Source organism: Epinephelus fuscoguttatus, linkage group LG21, assembly GCF_011397635.1.
Source record: "Epinephelus fuscoguttatus linkage group LG21, E.fuscoguttatus.final_Chr_v1".
NCBI classification, from domain to species: Eukaryota; Metazoa; Chordata; class Actinopteri; order Perciformes; family Serranidae; genus Epinephelus; species Epinephelus fuscoguttatus.
The window spans coordinates 29659531-29679233 of NC_064772.1; the positions used below are offsets into that span (position 1 = coordinate 29659531).

The window sequence follows — 19703 nt, forward strand, 5'->3', positions numbered from 1 at the left end:
AAGGGTGCATCTACCGTTCAGCTGGTGCCACTGAGCTAGCTAACATTACAGCTCAGCCAAGGAGGACGCCATTAATGTTTACATCTCACGTTGTCATAGGCACAAGCCTCTCATCCCTCTGCACACTGATATGGTTGACAGGTGTAGTTCAGTAGAAAGAAAATAGTTAATACATGAAACTGCTCACAACAAGGTCTGTGGATTATCTTGAGTAACCAGGTCATGATTTCTGAAAAGAGACATTGCTGTTGAGTTTTTCAGTTTATCGATTTTTTTTTGGCACATTGAGCACCACAGTCTGAGTGCCATCTAGTTCCATTATATTTGAGAGAATGCAGACAGTTGTACATCCAATATCATCTAGAATGATGAACAGCACCAGAGGCAGGGGCGTAAATATAGATAGTGCAGGCAGTGCGGTTGCACTGGGGCCCGTCGGGTGGGGTGCGAATGATTCAAATTGCCACCTCCAAACTACAACTGTGTTCAAAGAAGAACTGATATTAAATTAAAAATGGTGCCATTTGCAATGGGCTATATGCCCTCAAAATTGCAAACCAATCTCCATCATGATTTTCTTTTTCTTTTCTTTCCTTTTGTTTTGGTAGAATATTCAGTAGCAACCTATAACAAAATTATATCCTTATTCTACATGAAATATAAATACTATGAATAAACTGTATGATTGTATGTCGAGTCTCTATTTGATCATGTGACGAGACAACATCATACAGTAGCTAGCTCAGGCTCAAAATCAGTCAAGACTGACAAGCTGAGCATATCTGCAACTCCAGCAAGCACACATGCCTTTTAAACATAAAAGTGGTGCTAAGAAAGGACAAGAGAGAAATGAACAGGAGGAAAAAGTAGCAAAGCTCCCTAAAATAGATTCCTTTGGCTTTTTTATAAACAGTTGCCTGTGATGGTGCCTTATAACTAGTAACAAGCCTGCACTGGGGCCGTCACAGGAGTGGGCCTGTGGTAACTACCTTACACCACTACCCACAGGTACGAGAAAAAAATATGTCTATTTGATTTTAGGGTGAACTGTCCCTTTGATCAAAGCACTAACAGTGTTATTACATTTGTCTTTCACAGGAAAAGGTATAACAAGGAGGATTATAATATAAGAGGCACTCAAACAAAGACAAAAACAAGAAAATGATGGGTTTTATAGAGGCAGAAAGGAGGAATAACAGGGAAAGTTTGACACTCAAAGAGAAGGGGATGGATGGAAAAGGGAAAGAGATGGCATATTTAGGTAAGATAAGGTTCTGTATTCAAGCAGGAAACTATGTGAACTCCTGGGGCCTCGGCAAAAATGATCAGTGAGGAAAAGATCAGGATAAAATAACATCATTAATCACCTCGTTGAAAGGGACAATTGTTTGGCATTGGATGTCGGCTGAATGGCAACACGAATCCTGATCATATCTGCTGTATTTGGTACAGAGGAGCTTTTATGTGGATGTAATTTTAGACCACAAGAGAAGTAAAGTCAGCTGTGATTTAAAATGCAGTTATCTTGCTTGCAATCTTTTGTCTTCTCCCAATATTTGGTTGCATATTAAAGGAGTTTCTACCAGACATGGTAGAAACTTACTTGATACGTGTTCTCATTATTTATGGTGTACTGTTTATACCCCATTATTCAGTCACACTATATTGCTGTCCTACCCGGATCATCTTGACTTGGACTCCGTCTTGGAAAAAAGCCCAAATCTGAGGACCCACTTCCTCCCAGGCCTTCCCCATCGTCCTCAGCCTCTCCAGCTCTTCAAATGTTGTGTTTGCCTGTGGTAGAAATAGAAATGTGTGTGTGCACATGTATGTAAACAAGCGGTTGGTGTTTCAACAATCAAAGGGCAGGAAATTGTTATAAAAATAGACATGCACGCACAACTATTCTCACAAATGTCCATATCAGGGTGCACATCATTCAGAAACATGTAAAACGTATGCAAATACAAACATTTTTCACACATGTATAGAAGAAATCAACATGTTGGGGGAAACTTCACTCACACGTGCACATGTGTACACGACATTCAGAAACTCAAATGCACACATTGTCGCAGTTCTCCTAATCTCCTACATACCATTCCCACATTAAACTCTCTGTGAAAACAGGCTTTGCAAAGACAACACACACATTCTCACACAAAGAATTCCCGCGGGCCTGTTCAGATAACCAGCAACTGTGCGACAAATGCACTCTGTGCCAAATCGTCAAATATTTACTGCACGCTTATCGTTAAAACCCTGGATGTGTGTGGGTACAGTGCTTTGTGAGGCAAATACCAAAGGCTGGCTATTTCAGTATTCAGTCATGTGCAGTGGGGGATGAAAGCACTCAAGAGTACACCCAATTAAACGCCTTCCTCTTGTGTGTGTCTGATTTTGGGTGACAATGGGGACAATGGAGCCGGGGTGACAATAGAGGCTGTTGGTGACAACTGGCCGAATGCATTCAGCCTGCCCAGTGAATCCCAGTCAGGTTCCCACAAGTGAGTGCTTCCTCATTCCCTGAGGCAGTTTAAAACGGCAGGCAAAAGCAGGAGGAGGACTGTGGGGGGATTACTTGAGGTGATTTCTTCAAGGGGGCAGTGGAAGAATCTTGTAGTTGGCCAAGATGTGGGGTATTTTGTGCTTAACTTAGCATATACCTACATATGTGAGCGCATGTAGTAAGTTTACTTCTGAAAGTATTATCTATTAAACTTAATGAAACGCTTGTGGTGCCCTCACACGACCTAATCAGATGCATCTTCCGCTCTATGTAAGAGGGTAACACACATATCAAGGAGTTTGCTTAGAGCTCCAGCACCATTGCAAACATGGTCCCTATCAGCTATTCTTGAGTTCTTTGATTCTTTGATGTTTCTTTGTTTTTTTGGGGGGTGTCTGGAGCTGACCATAAGACAACTGAATAAATGCCTATGCTTTTTTCATAGCCGAGAAGTACTAAAAATTGGTCATCTAGTTAAACCTATCCATGATTGCTGGGCTCTTTCACACCATTTATGTAAGACTAGCACTCATACAGCTGTATTTGTTAAGATGCCAGATACAGGGGTGCCCCAAAAATATTCATAGTGGTGGCCATTTGAGGCCACTGAAAATATTGGGGTGTCACACCAAAACCAAAAGCCATAACTGAATTTAAAGAATTTGCTTGGGGTAGCTGAAAACTATGTCAATATAGAGAGTTAAAAATTGCACAGTGATGCACATTGGTGTCTTATTTTACAGTTAATAACACTATTTATCTGGATCTCTATTTTGAGTTCCACAACAACCTCCACAATAATGTGTTATGTATGTGTACATACACAATAGGCAAATCATTGTTCTTCCAATAGGCTGGTTTTCAGTTTTCTTAAAAAGACAAATAAACAGCTGTAATTTGACGGAGTTCATTGAATGTAGGGAAAAACATTTACTGAGAGCAAACTTTCTCAATTTTAGGGGAGATTTGTGGGTACAGTCAGGCATTTTTTCTTGTTAAAGGGTTGTTTTGGGGGAGTTTTTTCTTATCTGCTGCGAGGGTTCAGCGACAAAGAAATGTCATATGCTGTGAATTCCTCTGAGGCAAATTGTGATTTGTGATACTGGGCTTTAAAAATAAAACTGAACTCAACTGAGACATCTTGAGGTTAAAGTTCAAGGGACCTCTTTGAAAATCACCATGCCAATAATTCCTTTCCCAAAATTTTGCCTATTTGTGGAGCATTTTTTAGCCCCCTTTATGACAAGCAACGCCAACATGGTTGTTAGACATGGATGCCTTAGGTTATTTAGTTTCAAATGATATCTCTACCTTCATGCTAGCTTAAAAAATGAGCGCAGCACAGCTTCTTAAAGACAGTAATGTCAGCCTTCAGTTAAGGGCCATGCCCCCACGTCTTCTGCCCCCTTAGGGGCACCACTGGCTAGAAAACAGTATATAAAGCTTTTAAAGACACACCTTTTAAATGGTCTGACATTACAGTATGTTGGGCCACTGCCATTTTGGAGCATAAAACACTAAAGAAATAAGAGCTCAGATGTACTGAACTATGAGGTTTGCTAATTTACTTTTTAAACGAATCTGATTTTAATTCTGAAAATGTTCAGTATATCAAATTTAACTGAAAAGAAACACCAAGGTTTTTACGCAGATCTGAATGATATGGCCTGTGTGTTCCTCCTGTGTTTGTTAAGAGTAACCAAGTAAAGTACCAGTGATGGTGGGATGCAGAGGAAACCAGCGTACCTCATCATTATACACAAGAGCAGTCACATAAAGCGTGAAAACATATGTTTAAATGCATGGTGCTTCACTTGGAGTTTCTTCTGAAACAAAGTGATGCGTGACAGAGTTAAGAGGAAGAAAACAAAGAGCCCACAGAGGCCATGTTTTCGGTCTCGTAAAGAAATGACTTAACCCTTTAGTCATTACTTTCTTGGTGCAATTAAGATCCCAATCTGAGGGAAGAGGAAAACAAAGAGGGCATTAAAGGTCAGGAAAGAGGAAATGCGAGTGTGTGTCTTTGTGTGCATGATCACACGTCTTTACGGATGGTCCCTTACTGCTTACATAACACTGAAAAAGCTGTGGCGCCAGTAGACTGTGTGGTAGTCACCACAACTGATCAGCCTGTGTTCTTCCATTGCAACCAAGCCATCCATGACTGCTGCCCCCCTGAAGGGCTTTGACCAACAAGTATCGACATCGAGACACAAAGGGCTGGACATGACATGAGGAGAGCTGATCTCCTTTGGAGGGAAAATGCATTGTTCACTACTGAAAGCTTCTTGCTCCAAATCAAAGATGTGGATGTCATGAGGTGACAGAAATCATATAAAGGTGGTAATCTGGAATATTTTGTTATTTTATATTTTTCATTCTCTCAATATATATGTTATACATTCAAAATAACCTGTGCAAAGTAAAATGCATCAAGTCTTTCTAACAGAAACTCAATATAAGAGACAGAGTAAGCTCTCAGTGTATGTGCAGAATCCTACTACAATAACTCACTGGAATATTGTATTACAGTATTGCCTCCAACAAGTGGCCTGTGCTGCTTACATTTCGTATGATCTGCCGGACAGCCGGCGAGTCGGGGGCGTAGAGGATGTGTCCCATCAGCATGGGCTTGACAGAGTTCCACACAATCCTGGTGACGGGGTCAGACTCCAGCTCCTCCATCAGATCATTGCAGAAAGGAGCTGCAGGGAAAGGTTATGTTTTATATAACTGATACAAATTATTGAAAGAGAATATGGCAGATGGCATAAGAGATCAATTGTTTTTATTTATTTTATTTTATTGATAATTTAGTATGGAAACTATAGCTAAAAACTATTTTTTATCTGTAGTGCTGGGGCAGAGGCCATTAGTGGCATGCAGGGTACAGAGATTTAAAAAAAAATCTTCTATGATTTGTAAAAAAAAAAAAGGAAAAAAAAAGGCACAATTAAACACCATACATAAAACTACAAAACGAGACAAGAAGTATGATACATACCATGACAAATATGTGTTAAAAATATAAAATATACCATATCTAGTGGGGTGATGATTGGATGAAACCTGTAGTTGACTTATTTCCCCCCCAAAAAATGCTTACGATAGTTAATGGTAAGAGACAAATCAATTTGTTGATCCTGTTTTAATTGTGCCATGAATTACACATATGATGGTCACAACTTAAAAGATAATTTAGCGCGTAAAGAGAGTCATGGTTTGTGTAATAAAAATACTGAAAATACATAATTAGAACGACTACACGTCACCTAAGTGAGGTCATAATTTTCTCTTTTACTGAAGCAGATAAAAAGACCAGGAGTCACTGAATACATTACATTACATTTGTGCGTGGAACATGTGCGTGGCTATTTCACCTAGCTAGCTAGCTGGTATTGTTGATGTCTTTTGTGTGAGATGAGAGGTGTAGTGAGCAGTTTCACATAAAACTAATAGGCTCTATGACAAACTGCAACTTTCTTGACTTGCAAAATAATCTGTGAAATTGACAAACATATGTGTAATTCATGGCACAATTCAAATGGGATCTTAAAATTATTCATCTCATGCCGCTGACTACTGTGCATATTTTTTTCCAAAATAAGTTCCCATGGAGGACATGGGAAGGGGAGAGACTTTGCCTTTCTATTTCAGAAGGTGGCCAGAATATATGGGCCATAACAGGATTTAGAAATGACCTCATGGGGGTTCCACTAGAGTAAGACCAGCACTAACCTAGCTTTTATCTTGTTGTTTCGATTTTTGTTTTGCACCAAATTGCATTCAAAATTCTTGGCAGAGGTAAGTGAAGTGATAATGTTCAAACCTCATGAGTCTGTCACACTAAACCAGTAGATCCACTGACATTCAACAGAAATTTAAGAACAATTACTCCAGAAAAAATGACACAGACAATGTTCCAGTCACAACAACAAAGCCTCTGGCTTATAAGTAAAACCAAAAGCTTGAGACTGGAACAACGCCAACTCAAATATGTGTCACACCAGTGCACTAATAAATGGTCTACTCACTAGTGCTGTTGTCGTATGTGTCACTGGCCCGGGCCCTGCCGCTGCTGATTCCCAGGAAGGCTTTGTAGTTATTGTCTTCGTACCAGTTAAAAGAGGTGACTCTGGAGAAAGCACCTTCAGTGTAGCCACACACCAGGCTGGAGGCAGCGGCCATCACCTGCCTCAAGGAAAGGTTGTTCTGGAAGAGAGGAGTCACAGCCTGGAGGAGCTCCCTGGAGCTATTCATATGGAATAACTGTGGAGAGATAAACAAGGACAACAGATCTTAAATGAGAGCAGAGAAGTGTTCACTTTGAGATTTAACACATGGCAGTTCTTTCATGTTAAAGATATGTCCAATAGTAACATGAGTCGATGATGCTGAAGAGTTATTTTGGGTATGCAGGGTTTTGCTGAAAGTTGAAAAATACAGTAAACAATACCTAAAGCCAAAACCAAGTCTCTTGACTCCGATATGTTACATAGGTTACACCCTATAGTCACACACCTGATGGTGATTCGATAATCATGTTCCACCATCAGGGAACAGTAACACATGAGCAAATGTAGGTAAACGACTATCAACTGCAGAGGCGATATTCATGCTGGGGAGTGCCAGATGTGATGGTTGTATTTGTTAGCTGAACGGACTGCACTTGTGGAGCACCTTTCTAGTGTTCCAACCACTCAAAGTGCTTTTACTGTACACTATATGTCACATTGACTCATTCACACACATTCACACACTGGTGGCCGAGGCTACTATACAAGGTGCCACTTGCCACTCAGTCACCATTGACACGCTCTCACACACCGATGGAACAGCCATCGGGAGCAATTTGGGGTTCAGTATCTTGCCCAAGGATACTTCGGACTGGAGGATCAAACTACTCATTTTCAAATTAGTGTATGACCCGTTCTACCTCTGAGCCACAGGTGCTGAATGCTAGCTAGCTATCTATTAAATACTGACTCTCCTGATTCACTGCCAGCATCTCTCATGTGGGGCAGTTTCCATTTTTCTTGCCAGTATCATACAGTGTCAGCTGGTGAGACAAGGCAACAAACAGGGTCAACCACACATAAGTCTTTGCTATTAGTTGAGGCTGCGACTTTGCCTGTCACAGTTCACTAAAGATGAACTTCACACGACTCAAAGATGAGAATTTGCTTCGCCACCAGTAGTAAATATTTTATTCAACCTTTTGCTTGCATTGAATTGAAGTGAATGGTGGTGAATATTAATCTGTGTTCATTTTGCTCATGTATAACTGTGCCCTTAGGGTGAGGAGAAAAATGAAGAGGCCTTCAGCAAATTAAACTTTAAACAAAACAGTTACAGCAGCTACAGCCAATCAAATTACCTCAAACAAAATGACATCAGCCACTATTTCTCATACGAGCCCGGTCTAACTCCAAAGTTGTCAACATGCAGAGCTTGCTTTTGTTGCCTAAACCCAACCATGTGTTTTAGTGGAAAGTCCATGACCAAGCACGTCAATATGTGACAAGGTCGGAGTGAGAATGTGTTGCTCATACTATAAGCATTTCAATTTTACATGCAGTTTTTAATTCAGTATATTTGAAAATGTTAAAAATACATATACAGTACATATTAAGTAGATGTGTGAAAACATCTACTACTTTCAAGTCTTACAGTGATCAGTGCTGACACAACATTCATTGTGTGTTACTTTCTATGTTAAATAGTTCTTAACTTAATTCCTAACTTCATATGAAAAATGCATCGTCACAAAGCTGTAAATGAGGTTGTTGTTGATATTTTAGAGATAAGGTGACACTGTTAAGTTTCTTTCTTTTTTGGCCTTGTTTGATCACAAAGTTTGGTTTTTTTTTGTTTTGTTTGAGGTTATTTTTCCAATTTTGTTGCACGTCGTCTGTCTCGACTGCAGACTGTCTACAGTCGAGACAAAGACAAGTGTCTTGCCAACAGGATGTCAGGCTGTCAGCTTCACCAAATATTCCATAGAAACATCCACAACAAACAAAACAGTATTTCCACACGCCAGTGTGTGCTGGATGTTTAGAATAAACATATAAATAAGACAACTTATTCAGCAGTGACCAAGCTAAAAGTGAAAACAGTGATGAGGGTAATCTAAGGAGAAGAATAACAATGTGCATGGACTCAGTGTCATTGAGAGAAAGACAAACACAAACAGACCATTCAATCACTCCTGATGTTTAACCTTCTCCACATCTGGAGGCTTCACCTGTTCTTGCAGCCTCTGTGTTGTTTCCATTGGGTTGATCCCATTATGATGATCTATCTGTTTTTAAAGCTAGAGAGGTGTAGCTGTTCTGGATTTAGCCTTCCTCATACGCACTAAATGAAATCCCCCTACTGTCTGTGTTTGCGTAAAATCTCAGGCGAGAGGAAGCAACTGTTTCCTGACAGCTAAATATAGCAGGCAGTGAACTTTGAGTGGAGCTATACTGGGGGCTGCACAGGCCATGGCTTACCTCTCGCAGTTTGTCCGAGACTGCAGAGACGACCCGTACCCAGAGACGGATTTCAAGGCCTTCTGAGTAATTGTCCAGCACACGAGGAAGCTGGAGAGAAACATAAATACATTATCTCAATATAAATACTTCAACATATTTGTCACTTTTACTTGGTGCAAACATTTCAGCGTCAAACGTTTGCATTTTGCATGTGCAATATTTCTCAAATATAACCCCACGTTTCCCAAGAACCTGATTGTTTTCTGACACAGAGAATGTTACTATTGTCCCCCTCCCTGGAGTCACTTTGTTTGTCTGAGCTGATGCTTGATAAAAGCAGTCTGACCAGGTGGCATGACACAACTTAAAAGTATTTGTCTTATTTTCTTTGTCTGACAAAATAAAGAAGTTCTTGTTTTATGCCATAAAGCAATATGTCTCAGTGCTGTAAAGCAACTTATTTCTAGCCAATTTCCACCAGATTAAAAATAAACAGTAAAAAATATTGTATTATAAACAGATTCATAGAGAGTTAGGTGATTAAAATATGTTGTGACATAAACATGTTTTGGTGGACCAGAGAGAAACACCTGAACACTGCCTTCATCATTCATGTGTTGTATCTGCTGAGCACTGCTTTCTCTTGAGGATCTGCTGCTTGGCCCAGGGATCTTCCAGCCAGCTCACAACACAATGGGCTAAAGGTTCCAGGAAGCAGCTCGAGGCCAAGACACAGAGCTGCCAGAAGAGACATCCTTCCCTCTCACATATATAGATTGAGCCTATCAGCGAGCAGTGAGCACAGACAAACATTCCCACCTTCCTGAAGAGTTTGCTTCATCATCCAGCAACAATACCAAACAATGCCTAAACACTGGAACATCCTAAAATGCTTTCTGTCTTTTAGGGATCTTTTTCGAACACCCCATAACTTTCACTAACATTCTTATCTTTTCAAACCTCCATTTTCCACTTAAACTCCTGTTTCTCCCAATAAGTTTGGTACAGTTCAGTACAGTTCAGTTTGGTGCACATGTTTTCCATTTCCACAGTGAAAAGTTGTGGATGGTTCCAATGGAACCGTTCCGTACCATCCCCATGTTTGGTCCCCCCTCTGTTGGGGTACCTAGCACACAGATCTGGTACTTAAAGGTGGAGCTGTGAACACTGCAGTCTGATTGGTCAGTAGAGGACGGTCACTCTGCTCAGGGCTGAGTTGTGGCTGGTTTTGTAACCACTGCTCATACTGTGCCAAGTTTTACATTAGTAAAATATAACTATAAAAATAAAGGATGTTTTGCTGCCTCTCACAGCAGCTGGAGTCGGAGAAAAAAAACTTAATTCACTGGGCCGAAATTTTAAGGTGGAACTTTAACTTGTAATGTACTCAGTGAATCCACAACGTGAATCCATCAACACACCTTAAATTACAATATGACAACTTTGACCCTTACTTTTGTTGTTTTTTTTTTTGGTCTCTCATGGATGACACAGACTTTTAGTAATAGGTGCATCTTAAAACTTTTGAAAATGTATATATTAATTTCGACCAGACTATGTGAACTGTATATATTCTAATCCTCACTTGGGAAAAAAAGTCGCTCCTGTGGGGTCCAGCCAGCTATGCTTGCCTTAGAAGGACTAAATGCACAAACCCGATATTTCAAATATCCCATGGAGAGAGACTCTCACTGCAGCCTGTTCTATTTTGTTCTGAAAATGTCAGCGAGCAACCTCGTTCTGTAGACGATAAATGAGATGCAGACATTCCATCTGTGAGGAAATACAGTGAGTGATGGACGGAGCAGTGAGTGACAAGAACACCGTCCACATTTAAGGGTACTGTTTGTAATGGAAATGCTAAGCGGACCTAGGGTCTAGGTACCATGTCTGAAGGGTTACTTTTGGTTCCAAAAGTTACCATACAGAAAGTGTTTGGTGAGACACCATGTCACCCTGCTGGCTTTTCCTCACTGTGGTCATTGTGCTCTAACTCCACTCATGCATGATTTTGTACACCCAAACATGATTAAGACATTCAGAATCCAGTCATTTATAAACTGCAGTTGCACTCATATCAATACATTGAAATGTCCCTGCAGTCACCCAAACTAAACAACATCTAACACTGAGAGTTGATGAGCATAAGATTGCTATTCGCACTATGAATCTTGAGTATATGATGGAATGTCATTATGTGAACACAAATCATGGACAGGTCTCTACCCTGAAATTCTGGGGCATTGGAAAGATTTTCACATTCTCTCAGGTAGGGACATTGTAAACAAACTGTTTACACAAAGAAAGCTACTGAATTTATACACTAAACACAATTCAACCATAACATAAAGAAATGAATTTGTCTGAAAACTTGAGATCATCTTGTGATGGAAGTGGAGGGGTCATGGCCCTCTTTCCTATCTCCTGCCCCCCTTCTTCCACCGCCCTCGCTCAGACTACACTTGTCTTGACCGCGGCCTTCATTCTGATATCAGCTACACAGCTGTAAGGTTTCATGACTGTATCTTGCACCAATGTGACCAAATCTGTACACAGACAATAAGACAACTACTGGCCAAATACTCAAAATGGCTTCTGTAGTAGCTCCAGTAACAGCAACAGGTGTCTCCAGGACACACACACACACACATAAACACACACTGACTCACAAAGTGAAAACAACACACGCTGCTGTGACGTTGTTCCTACTGGTATAAATGGCATCAAAATCAAGCACTTTTTTTAGCTTTACCTGCAATAGTACAAGACAGACAATCAACGTAACTCACTTGGCTCAGACCCATGTAATTGTACCTGGATGAAGATGAGGCAGAGGTCAGCCATTGTTGTCTGTCTCATTGTGGGACATGTTTACTCTAAGTGCCCTGTGATTACCAAACAGAGGAGTCTCTTCACTAAGCTAATTACACACGGAGGCCAGGTCTGCCTGCTCAGCTAATGCTCATGGCTGTTTCACATCACCTGCACCTATCTGCCGCGTGTTGGCTGAGCTACAGCACACTCTTAGTGAAGTCATGCAGATAAATAAGGCCCTGCTTAAAAGTAATAAGATCTTCCCAGTAATTTCCTCAACTAAGTGAGGTTAGCTGATTCATTTCTAGAGGTCATTTTTATGTTTGCAGTTTTCAAGTTTGTCTCAAATTTGTTTTCTGTATTTAGAAAAGAATTAATTACTCAGACAGTCTTAACCAGGGTGGAACCAGAGGGTGGGTGCTACACTTTAACATCATCATCCCAATAGAAGCATTAAGTGCTGTATGAGCGCAGTGCAAAGTGGCAGTGATGAAATAGCCTGTGGGATACACACATGCACTAACATACTGAGAAGCTCGGATAACAACACACACACAGATGGCAGGACTATTACTCCACTATATCTTTACAGAGCAAACAGTGATTTGCTGCTATATTAACGCTCTGAATGCCACATACAGACTCTTTAAGATATTAAAATACTGTCACTTTAACATTCCTGGATAATGATGTACTGCAGTAGACTTTATTTACTTTAGACACAAAGCCAACGTGCATTTCCCTGAGAACTGCTTGTCCCACCCTGTGAGTCAGAGCTTTTACAAAAATACTACCAGCTGTTTATCCATTGCAGCTCCCGACATTAAACATGCTGTATGATAGGCCTGTGTGGGCTTGTCAAGTTTCGATCCAGATGTGATTTGAGCACAGACTACTGATGTGAAGTCAGACATGAGCTGCAACCATCAGCTAATACACTGAGTGTACAAAGTAAGGGGAACAGAGCTGAATCTGTGAGTCAGTGATGAGAGATAGCATTAAAGCATGATGACTCTGAGCTAGTAGATGTACCTCTTTAAGCTCTTTCATTATTTTGGGTAACACTTTAACCATTATTATTAAAGTTATTTTACTGTTAGCAAACAATAAAATAAACATTTACAATTATGTTTAATGCTATAATTTATGTTATTTTAAGAGTTAATAGTCATAGAAATTCCATGATTAAATTAAATTAAAAAAAAACTGTATGAAAAATTATAGATAGAGGGACCACATATTTATAACACTTTGTTAATTGTTAATAATTGGTTTGTAAATCATCTATAAACGTTATTAAGGTGGCCATTATAAAGTCGCAATACTTATTGATGCCCTTAACAGTATTCATAATATATTTATAAATATTTATATATATATATATATTAACAAATAATTAATATCATACTAATCCATACCCATTGGTAGCTTTGTCACCTTCTACCTATACCAATCCTCAATGCCTATGTGCAGTTTCACAAAGATTGACCACGTCAGTGAGTAGAAAAATGTGGGACAGACAGAATGACTGACTGACAGAATGACACACTGACAGTTTCCGTGATTATGTACAGCATACCATGCCATGACTTAGTCATACCAAAAATTAGAAGAAAAAAGCAAACATTCAGCCACAGGGGGAGCCACAGTGATCGGTCGCATTTTAGCCATTTTTAAGCATTTTTCTGTTGTTAGAGCGCCACCCAGTTGCCAATTAGAGTGAAGTTTCTCCAGTCACCTTGAGGCGTCCTGTTCTACATATCTACCAAGTTTAGTAAAAATCCATATGGCGGTTAGGCCTAGATAAGAAATTAGCTCTCTAGCGCCCCCATTTTGTTTGATGGGGTCAATAATGGAGGGGTCCCCTCAGATTATGTGTGGTCATATGCCTACAAAGTTGCGTGGTGATGGGTGAAACCCTTGAGATGTTATACACCTGTATGTGATGAGCCACGCCCTCCACAATATTCATTGCCTTATAGAAGCTCAGTTTTAGGAAGTTTTCCAACTTTTGCCAAGAGGGAACTTTAGATATTGGTCCCTAGATTATGTTCACCGAGTTTCATGCAGATCAGTCAAACTTCCTAGGAAGAGATCGATTTTAAGTGTTTTTCAAAAAATTCAATATGGTGGAAAATCTATATAACCGGGAGTTATGGGTTCTTGAAGCAAATGTGTTCCTCATGAGGAGAGGCAATTTCAATCAGTTGTTATAGCGTCCCCCTTTGGCCAATTGATGTAATGTTGCTTCATTCACATCCTCCCATGACCTTCTACCACTGTGCCAAATTTCACATGGATTGACCAAGTCAGTGAGGAGAAAAACGTGGAACAGACACACAGACGGAGTTTTCGTCATTGTATAGTAAGATATAGTAAGATAGTAAGGTATAACATGTTATAATGTGTGCACAAATAAAGTGTCAAAATTACAAAGATAATATCACTTTTTAAAAATAGTAAACATTTTAATGATCATTTCATTTTCTTTGTTAAAAGTAAAATAATTATTTACTAAAGTTTAATTTAGTGTTACTTTGCGATTTATTAATGATGTTAGTTTAAAGTGTTACCATACTGGGTGCAGTTTAAGTATAATAAACATGGCTGTAAAATGTCGACTGTGACAATATTATGCTGTTATTTAAGAACATCAGTAGGTTTCCTTTAGACTTGAACAACAAAAGCTCTTCATACATTTTCTTGTCAACAAGATTAATGCATTAATCAGACCCATACTGTGGTTAAAACTTAACACTTACATCACACTGCTTGATAACTATTTTGCAGATGTCATATCCTGCACATACAGTATTTGGCAGGATATGACATTTGCAAAATTGCTTTGTGCCAGCTTAACCTCAAGTCACCCAGTCAGCAGCTGGCTCAGCCTTCTGTGAATAGCCATTGAAGATCTTTGCAAATGAGCTAAACATGGCAACGCCCCAGATGGGAATCATCCAACCACTTATACTGGCCTTCTCTTTTCATAAGCTAAATGGATAACTGCCAAGTTATGTCAAATGTATGCATTTCACTCGTTTAAAATGATGTTTCTATGAGCGTTATATAATCAGACCATTACGGATGGCTTTAAAACGTCTAAGCCTTTAAATAACAGACTGTAGATTTTAGCAATGAGTCTTGGCACACATCCTACTGAGGGTAGCTACTGAAGGTGTTATATATCTACAATAGTTTTCAGAATTGCTCTGCAGTATATTGCTAACATCCCAGCCAAGACTGACCAGCCTGAAGAGCTTGAAAAAGTCGATATTGGCGTAGAATTTGTCCTCAATGATCTGCAGCCGCTGTGGGGTGAGGATGCACATGGCATTGCGAACAGCGTAGAGTCCACGGCGGCTGGGGAAAATGAGGAATCGCTCCAGCAGGGTCAGGCTGCAGGCAATGTCCTTTAAATGCAAGGCTGGAACCCCAAAGGCAAACTAGGAGAAATGTAAGCGGACAGGTAACGTAGGTTAGATTGGAAGATTTAAACATATAAATACTGACATTAAACTGTGATGTGTTATGTGACCTCAAGTCAGTACTTTCCATTTGTTTTTTAGCATTAAAATGGCTCCCAACATAAAAGAGTTAAACATTAAATGGAAACTTCCAAAGCAATCAAACTCAATTTTGTTTCCTCTATAATGTCACAATGCATATTGTACATGTATCCTGTCAGCGAGTTCTTAGATGAACAGGTTATGTTAAGTGGAAACTCCAAATTGCCCAAAGGTGTGACCATAGATATGAAAGTATTTGCTTGTGAATATGCTGAGCTGTCAAGCGTGTGCAATGCATGCTGGGATAGGAGCATGAAAAGAGACTACAGGGGTCTGATGAATGAATTGTAAGTAGATATGACCAAAGTTGCATTAATTGTAAAGCTTGCAATGCTGCAGATGTGAACACCTTTTATGCGATCTTTAATAGCTCATTCAGAGTTGATGACTCATTTGTACTTCACATTACCCTCAAGCAAGCAGTGATTCAGAGGAAGGCGTGTTACGGTATTTTAAAGGGAGGTTTGCCAGCTGGCCACATGTGTTTGGATAAAGTAGCATGCATGGATGTATGTGTGCATTTTGCTGTGTGTAAATTGCCAAAGGGGGATTTCTCCCAGCTGTTTATCAGCCAGAATTACTGATACCAATGAATCAGGTCATACCTGAAGTTAACTCCTTGAACACAAATATGGAGTGGTGGGAACAAGTCTTTACTTGTGGAATATTTTCAAATCTAAACATCTAAATGGGTGAATTAAGGGTTTATTCCAACCAAGACAAACTGAGACGGTTATTGTGATTTTTTTTCTGTCGACTTCGACTGAAGTGTGTTTTACTATGATAAAACTACTGCTTATTCAAATGGAGTCTGGTGAGTTTGGCGGCAGCGATTCAAGGCTGTTTCTGGTGAAACAAAAATAATCTTACTCTGTAACAAAAAGATCAACCTCTTTAGGGATCCTTTCCATCATGTGCCTGTGTGCCAGTGTACCTGTTCAGGCCTAATTTGGGCATGGACTAGCTGATACACCACAGACTCTGTCAGAGGAACGTCTCTCAGCAGGTATGATGTCAGAGTCTCATCGTCCTTTAGGATAGTCTCCACCTTTACTCCTCGGCCTACAGAGAGAGACACAGGCGGTTCGAGTGAATGAAAAATGGCACTTGAAATTCTTCTATGCTCCACAAAACACTGGGTAAGTTGAAAAAACTCTGAGTGGCACATATTATGGACAGGTTGTGACAAATATGCTGCATTACAAGGATAGGAACATACAACGAAGTCACTCCACCTCTGCACTGTCTCATTATTTCCAGTGGCCTGTCTGTGCATGAATAAAGTTTGCTTTGTCAAGTAAAGTGCTGGTGTGGCCTGCATCCAGGTTCAGCCCTGAAATGACTTGCCTTATGATACAGTTCTCTTGCACATACTTGAAACCACAAAGAAACCAAAAAGTAAGACGGGGGAGGAAGTGGGGGAAGTATTAATTTCAAAAGAACAGAAGAAATGGAAATGTTATTAGAAGTCCTGCTTCTATCCAAGAGGCAGTGAGACATATCCGACAGACCAGTTAGCCAACATAGCAAAGTGACAAAATCACACCCTCTGTATTGATGCTGCTTGTTCCTGTGGTGAGCAGGTTACACACACCAACATTTATGACGCACTGATCACTGAAACAAAAGTCCCTTTATTTTCACGTGTACACTTTGATTTTTGTATGATTAAACAAACGAGATATAAGGTGTTAATAAGTGAACTTTACAAGTGCTGATGGGCTGTTGGACTGTTCCCGCCTGCCTCCAGCAACTGTGCTAAACTGCTCACTGTAGCTCCATATTTAATAGATATCAGAGTGGTTGTCAGTCTTGTCATCAAACACTCTGCCAGAAATTACATAAATTGTGTATTTTTAAAAAGGTCTAACTATACTACACAGGTTATAGATGGATTACTGAATGGGCCAAACAGGCACATGCCCAGGGGCCCAAAGTGTTAGAGGACCCCCTGGCCTTCACTTGCCAAATCTGAATCAAATTAACATACACCAACGTAGAAGAGACTCAAAATTACCACAAAGAGATATAAAGGAACTGCAACAAGACACAAAATAACTACAACTAGAATTACTGCCTCGTGGTTGTATGTCTCTGCAAACTAGTCATTGCATAATGGTCAGAAAAGTGTTTTTGCAGATCATTATGATGACGCAGTGAAGTTGACCTTTGACCTTTTAAATATAAAATATCATCACTTCATCCTTTTATACTACTTACACATTTGTGTGACATTTTGTCATAAGTAGAGTTTGAATTCTTGAATTTGGGCCAAACACATTTTGTTAGGTCACAGTGACCTTGACATTTGACTTTCGACCACCAAAATTAGTTCATCCTTGACTCAAAGTGGACGTTTGTGCCAAATTTGAAGAAATTCCCTCACAGTGTTCTTATGATATCATGTTCAGAAGAATTAGATGGATGCAAGGTCAAAATGACCTTGACCTTTGACCAAAATCTGTTCATCCTTGACTCAAAGTGGACATTTGTGCCAAAGTTGAGGTGATTCCCTCAAGGCCTTCTTGAGATATTGTGTTCATTAGACTGAGACAGAAGCAAGGTCATAGTGTCCTTGACCTTTGACCACCAAATTCTAATCACTTCAATCAGTCCAAGTGGACATTTGTGCCAAAGTTTTGCATTCTGGGGATAAAACGTTCATGAGAATGTGATGGATGGACCACCTGAAAACATAATGCGCCCATCTATGGCTATCGCTGGCGCAGAGGCATAAAACAGGACAAAACAACCACAAAGAGACACAAAATAACAAAGAGACAAAAGAAAACTACAACAAGACACAAAATAACTACAAGGAAACACAAAATGACCAAAAAAAAGACACAAAATGACTTCAAAAAGACCCAAATAACCACAATGACACACAAAACCATAAAAAAGCATAACAACTACAAAGAGATGCAATATCACCACAAAATCTGTGTGTCTTGTTGCTATGTAGGAGAGGTAGAGGGGCTCCTGAGCATATCTGTGTCCAGGGGCCCACTATTTTATAATCCGCCCATAGACAGTTGGCGTTTTTTGTGCTATGTAATAATTATGGGGAATATACCTCTATGGACCCATGGACATAGGTGTATGCACACATAAATTAAACACACACACACTTTGCTCATGATCAAGGGCCTTGCCCATGTCCACTCACATTTTCTGTTAATATGACCAGTCATGATGGGTCAGTTTGAAAAGTTACATAACTTGGTTCTCAACATGATTTAATTTTCTTTCCCGGGGCTCATGGGAACTTTCATGGAATGTGGATGCATATCTCTTTTGGCTCTGTTAGTGTATCTACATATTTCTCCATGAGAGTGACAGCACAGAGAGCAGCCAGACGTTATCACTCACAGGCTGGAATTCACTCAGCCTCTTTCCACTCCCATCGTAAAGGTTTATTTTGCTGGGAAACATGCTGTATAGACAGTATGGATGTACATGTATATGTTGACATGAATTGTTTGCATGGCGTCCCTTGAGAACGTTGCTTTGTTGTCTCGCGTAAAGAGGAGCATGGACTGAGGGCGCATGGATTGGTTTCCCACCAAATAAACAACACAACGGTGGTGAAAGTAAGCAGCTTACGTTACGGGCCTTTCTTAAACCCATGTGATGTAATCCTGTTAGGCAACACAAATACACAGACAGACTGATGGGAAAACGTGTGAGACGTGATCTAGACTGTGACACGGTGATTGACCAGATGATGGTTCCAAGTTTTAAAAAATCATGGCGAGTGTACCAAAATTCTACATGTTTCATTTTATCTTTACAAATTATAACAGCAACAAAAAAGTAGGAAGAATAAAGGCGTAAGCTCATGACCATGAGAACTATTTGTATGCTCTTTCAGGAGCAGGACACTGAGAATACTTTGCAATGCTAAATGTAGTCAATGCTGTATATTAAGATTAATATAACTTTTCCACTAGTAACCCTTACTGGGAAAGGTGTATTAAGATTTAAGAGGAATCTATTACATCAAAGTCCTCTGTTAGCTACCTGGGTTGCATCCTTGATAAGAACTTAGGGGGAGCTTTCATGGCCTTGAAGATTTTGGGGAAGGTAAATGCAAGAGCTAGATATCTAGCCAGGAGGGCTACATTACTGGATAGGGATCCCTAAAACTGCTGGCCTCCTGCTTTGTCCAGTCTCACTGCACCGTTAGTTCATGGTATTTGGAACTTAAAAAAAGTATTTCACTGCTGGAAAGGTGGTCTTTCAACAAATGGTGCTATATGACCAGAGAAATCAAAGGAAAAGAGCTGTGGCATTTGCTTTTGCTGAAACGATAGAAAACCTACAAAAACC

General features: G+C 39.9%; 1 protein-coding gene across 1 annotated transcript in view; it reads right to left on the bottom strand.

Moving 5' to 3' along the window:
* abca4a (ATP-binding cassette, sub-family A (ABC1), member 4a) overlaps window positions 1–19703 on the bottom strand; it is a 51502-nt gene that overhangs the window by 26589 nt on the left and 5210 nt on the right. Inside the window, exons 6-11 of the mRNA XM_049566120.1 lie at window positions 16306–16433; window positions 15051–15248; window positions 9007–9096; window positions 6544–6778; window positions 5075–5214; window positions 1678–1794 (exon numbers count right to left, since the gene is read on the bottom strand). Of these exons, the coding sequence (XP_049422077.1) occupies window positions 1678–1794; window positions 5075–5214; window positions 6544–6778; window positions 9007–9096; window positions 15051–15248; window positions 16306–16433 (908 nt within the window). The remainder of the gene's footprint in view (window positions 1–1677; window positions 1795–5074; window positions 5215–6543; window positions 6779–9006; window positions 9097–15050; window positions 15249–16305; window positions 16434–19703) is intronic.